The sequence below is a fragment of the Daphnia pulex genome, chromosome 9, assembly GCF_021134715.1.
Source record: "Daphnia pulex isolate KAP4 chromosome 9, ASM2113471v1".
NCBI lineage: Eukaryota > Metazoa > Arthropoda > Branchiopoda > Diplostraca > Daphniidae > Daphnia > Daphnia pulex.
Window position 1 is genome coordinate 5,812,604 of NC_060025.1, and position 5,259 is coordinate 5,817,862.

The 5,259-nt window shown below is 37.2% G+C and overlaps 1 protein-coding gene across 1 annotated transcript; it reads right to left on the reverse strand.

Moving 5' to 3' along the window:
- Positions 1-625, reverse strand: LOC124202962 (probable phospholipid-transporting ATPase IA). Its single transcript, XM_046599484.1, has 3 exons — positions 411-625; positions 95-244; positions 1-34 (listed from the first exon to the last, which is right to left on the reverse strand). Exons 1-3 carry the CDS (start codon positions 623-625, stop codon positions 1-3), a joined length of 399 nt encoding a protein of 132 aa, XP_046455440.1.
- Positions 626-5,259: the final 4,634 nt, after the last annotated feature.

A 5,259-nucleotide genomic window follows, 5' to 3' on the forward strand; every position in this document is an offset into this window, starting at 1 on the left:
TCAGTGGTTAGCCGGGCCAGCAATCCAAGCTACTCTATAAAAGAAAGCCATTAGAGTCAATCGAATAAACTTGACATTAGTAAAATGGTTTTACCTGTAAATCGCTAAAAAGAGAATCCACGCCAAAACCGATCCTCCGTAAGCCAATGTGGAAAACCACGTCCACGAGTAAGTCTCCAGTGCGGCCTTGAGGCAGACCGTGACCACAACATAAGTGTAGATGATGTTGCCCAGAATGACGTAGCTTCCATCCATACCATTGGTTAAGATAATGCCTTCATCAAAGGCCATCAGCGGTAGCCAAAACAACAACGCGGAATGGATCATATAAGGGAAAATAAAAATTTACATCACATCTCATCTGAGCGGGAAAAAATTTATGAGCGAGAATACCATTAGACATCCAGTACCAGAAAACCTTGCCATTGAAATACTGGGCTGCCTGTGAGGGTTTGTAGAGTTTCGGGTAATTGTAGGAAACAATGGCAGTGCAACGCCAGTCAAACAGTCCCAGGGCTAAAGGTGCCCCACCAGTGAACAGTATGTTGTAAAGACCAATGGCCCATCGCTCTAAGAGGATCTGGCCGGACCAGGCAGAGTAGTACGCGAACCAGAGCTCGATCATGTAAAGGGTTATATTCTTATAGAAAGAGTATAGAATGAATTGGCTCTTCAGGGTCTTTGCATGTAATAATGGATCAGGTGGAAATCAATATAATTCAAATCAGTTTTTCACGCTTATTCTAGCAGTATTTTTATTTATTTTTTAATTATTATTTCCCCAAGTAATATATCTTCATAGTTGAGATAAACTCCCCCCATTAAAAACGCACCAATCCATTTTTGTGGACGACGTGACCTTCATCCAGATCACCCTTTTCGTGTTCCCCCTTTTGGCCCTTAGGGCAAAAGAGGGTTGTAGGCAGGACGGTAGAGAGGGGGAGAGACATGGTTGCACTGATTGGCTGATGCGTCTAAGCGGAAGATTGAGCGTTCACAGTTTAAACTTGTTTGTGCGGCGCACCTCCCACGCTCAAACTTAGTTGAGCTGTGCGCCACTCAAAAATTTGAGCTTGGGAGGTGTGCCGCACAAACTTTGAGCCGCTAGTTGCAAGACTGGCTACATCAACACTCCTCCCTTAACCGTAAACTGGAAAACAAAATTAGGATAAATTTATCAATTCAAGGTTCCGTACTTAGGCTCCGGGATTTCTCTGATTGTTGGAAAGGGTAAATGTCAGTCTTTTGAAGAATTTGGGCCTGGAATAGAAAGCACAGATATTGATTTACGAGAGATTTCGAAAGCATCGCGTGATAAAGCTTACTGTTGCCGTTTTCTGGACAATACCAATATCTTGATATAAGTTTCGCAACCAGGCTACTTTTCTTGTTGTCTCTTATGCTTTAACATACCCCGCTTCTGTTGTGGACAGAGAAACACACTGCTGTTGTCGGCTTCCTCAAGTCACCGGTTCACCGTTTAACATAACAACATAACCAGTAGTAGACCGGCGTATAATTGTGTCTCCCTCATTGTCAGCGTAACAAAAGGCAACAAGAGTGTTGTTGTTGTTGCTACCGAAACAGATCCCATAGCTTTCTGAACCCTATACATATGCCAAAATACTATTAACAGCGTTTTTGTTGGATTTGTCTTGGACGAATGTTTGGCCACTTGGCCAACAGCAAAATTAATGTCAGACGGGTCACACATAAATTAATGACAGCTCCCACAGCAGTACGATAAGTATATTTCTTCAATGAATTCAAAGGATGTTGAGAAACAGTTAGGCGAGTATTTGAGTCAGCTGGGGTGCTAACTACATCACAAGTTTGCATATTAAATGCGAACAAAAGATTTGCAACATACGATGGTTGCACATACAATTTACGGTTGGTCCGGTCACGAGTAATATGAAATCCAACGAAACGATCAACTTCTTTAGGTTTGATTTCAAAATGAGTTTGAGGTTGGGAGGAGGAAAAAAGATCAGAGACAAGTTGGGCATCGTTACACACCAATATAATCAAATTCAGGTTTTTAATAAAAGATTCAGCCTCATCATGCCAACAACAGTTTTTCCATAGTGATTCCACAAGATTTTGGTCGGCATAAAACTAGATAAAGACAAAGTTACTGTCAGACAGTAAAATTATTTTACCTTTTTATGATTAACCTACAACTAATAAACACTAAAGATGCATAAAGTGGAATTATGGAACAACCACTGATCTCTCATGACTCTGGTTGCTGGCTATTAAGCATCATTTAATTTTTAAACTTCGTAAATATCAATTATATATTTTACATATGAAGATGGCTCCCATTAAAAATCGTCAACTTGGTTTCAACGTGGTTCCAGAGCATTCTAGATAATATTGTACCTTAATGAAGTGCAAATGTGTAATCCAATAGGTAGCTATAACCATACCATAAGTTGGTTAATATATATTTTTCAGTTAGAAATTTGCCTTTCAAACATCGTTCGTGGAGAGTTAATTCTTTACATTTTTTGTTTTTAACAAACTTAGTGTTTCTATTCAAACACCACAAGTTGAGGCAAATTATTGATGAATTAAAACTACTTGATGTTGGTGTAGAAATTGAGGTGAAGGCTTTCCATCGAATTTGCAGATAATTTAGCAATCCACCAAATTTGCAAATCGGCTTCAGAAAATGTCGGCCTTGCTTGGGAATTCATAGCGAAATAAAAAAAAAATATTATTCAAATTTTTTACTGTACGCCGTCTCACAAGGACAACGAGCAGTCTGCAGCTATGGAGAACGTTTAGCTTTCGAAGCATTACTCGTGGCTGTATGGTCTTCATAACACCAAAATATTGAACAAACTACATATTTGTCCCGTATTTTGTGGATTACCCCCCGACGTGATGCACGAAGGAGTCATCCGGTCAGTAATCCGGAGTAACTCCATCTATACTAACTACTTCTGTAGTACTGTACTACTTCTGTGTAGCAATCAATGAATTAATTACTGATAACTTGGAATTTTTTTATGACAACATAAAATTTTTATTGGCTTCTGAGATATTGCGATGAGGTACTACATTGGGTTTCAGTTTCAGATATCCGATACCATTTTTGAATTTATTATATTCTTTCAAATTTCAAACTAAAGATGTGATTGAAAAACGTTTTACTCAGTCTAAGTTTCAAAATAGTTACCTAAAAATATTTATCGCACATTTCTGGAGAGAAATTACAGCTTTCTGGTTTCTAGACCTAATTCAATGAACCTTACTTTCATTTTTTCAACATATCTGGGATATTGTAAAAACTTAAGTTACGCATTATTCCTTAGACCACCAGTACATTTAGGTACCAAACATTTGTGGTTCTTCATGTTTCTACATAAAAAAACTTAGACTTCTAATTTTAAAAATTTGAAACATCGCAAATTTTACGTTATTTCGGTAAGAAGTGTCTTCATTTCCAGGACTGTCCACCAAAAATGGCGAAGATCAGTTTTAACGTGGGAGGAGCCTATCACCACTTTGAAGAGAGATAAGCCTTCGCCCCGAAATAATAATTTTAAAATTTAAAAAAAATACCATGAGAATCTGCGTACAAAACTGATTCTAATGTTTTTTATTTCCACCTGATCTCTTATAAATGCAAAGACCCTCTTCAAGAATCAGTATTATTTGTACTTATTTTAATTTAAAATCCCCAAAAGATAACGTTTGCAATCATTTTTAACATAGTTTGTCGCGAGGGAAGATTTACATTTATATGCAAAGTACTGAAAACCAAACAATTCGTTTCTCACATCCAACAAGCTTTCAAAATCACCCTAGATGGTTCTTTTATAAAAGCTAGTCGATCCAAACAATCTTAAAAATGGTCGAAATTTGGTTTACTCCTGCAATGTTTTAGAAGACCTGAAAACAATTAAGATTTATTTATAGCATCTGAAACGAGTGTAAGTGATGCCTTTGTAATAAATTAAACTCCGTGAAAATAAAATAGTATAATCATGCCCTTGTTTCTTACTTTATGCTTTTTCCCTTTATAAAATTAATACACATAGTTTTTTCCCATTGTTATTTAATTGGAATTTTGAATTGAGAACAACAAAGAAATTGTTTCTTGTCATCCATCATCACTACTCCTTGAGACATATATCACACAGGATAACTATAATGAATGCATTCAGAGGAAGATCCATTGATATTAGCTTCAACAATGTTAAAGAAATTCTCTTCTTGAAAGGTAAGACAACATTGAGCAGCAACGCATTGGAGGATCTTCAATGGAAGAATTTTATTCATTCTTGTTCCAGAAGTTCTTAACTGAATAGAATGAGTTGGAGAAAATAGCAAGATTGCTGGCGACTACTTCAGACTATTCATTCTCGATGAAGTAGGGAAAAAAATCCGGAAGTTGATTGCAGAGAATTATTTGGATTACATTCATAGTCAGAGTCGTGAGCCATAGCATAGAGACCGTTCTAAGTTGGGCCATAGCGAATGTCTTAGTTCATTGTCGCCTCTTGAGGTAAGAAAGGTACTACTGATTAACGATCTACTACTAGATTTTTCAGGTACTATTTACCAATGATCTGCTCCTGGATTTTCTCAGAAATGGGAAAATCTGTCGAAGAGCGAAGGATATATCTAGCCGAGAGGCACGCACCAAATACATGAGGTTTCCTATAGCCTCTCTGTATGGCAATCGGTAGAGCTTTCTTCCATTTTCTTTTGACGACGTGTTCCAGGAAAATGTCAGGCCTCAACAGTGCTCAGGCGTAAACCACACTCTACGAAGAAAGTATAAAATATGGCGTTACATACTCTGGATGCTTGCTTTAGTCTACATCAGAACTTATGTAGACGACAGACTAAAATTTATTTTTCTGAACCGAGAAAACCTTTCAATTGTTGGAAGTAAGTTCCCTCATCAGTTACGGAAATGAAGGCTTCATGCCAAGTTTGATTATCTCGAAATATTTGGAAGCGAATAAAATTGAGTGATAGTTCAATACTGGCTAGAATTTTTCTCGTTAATCAATGCTGTAAATGTGTGAAAAACCCTTATTCAATTATCTGGCTTTGTAGCTTCAATTGCATTTTTTACTGAAGTTTCGGTCACAGAATTGCCAGCTTGAGTCGAAACGTAAGATTGCTTAGGTTGAACATCTTAAAATAAAGTTTCAAACTCCCTCTTAATATGAGTAACGGTGTTTCATCCATACCAATATAAGACGATGAATGTTTTTCAGCTGTAGGTGGGAAAAA

Excerpts from the sequence above, each read along its gene's own strand:
- LOC124202962 (XM_046599484.1), bottom strand. The coding sequence starts at position 625 with ATGATCGAGCTCTGGTTCGCGTACTACTCTGCCTGGTCCGGCCAGATC. Across the intron at positions 245-410 it reads TTCAATGGCAAGGTTTTCTG|CTACGTCATTCTGGGCAACA; the intron begins GTACTGGATGTC and ends TATGGATGGAAG. Across the intron at positions 35-94 it reads CTCTTTTTAGCGATTTACAG|AGTAGCTTGGATTGCTGGCC; the intron begins GTAAAACCATTT and ends TTTCTTTTATAG.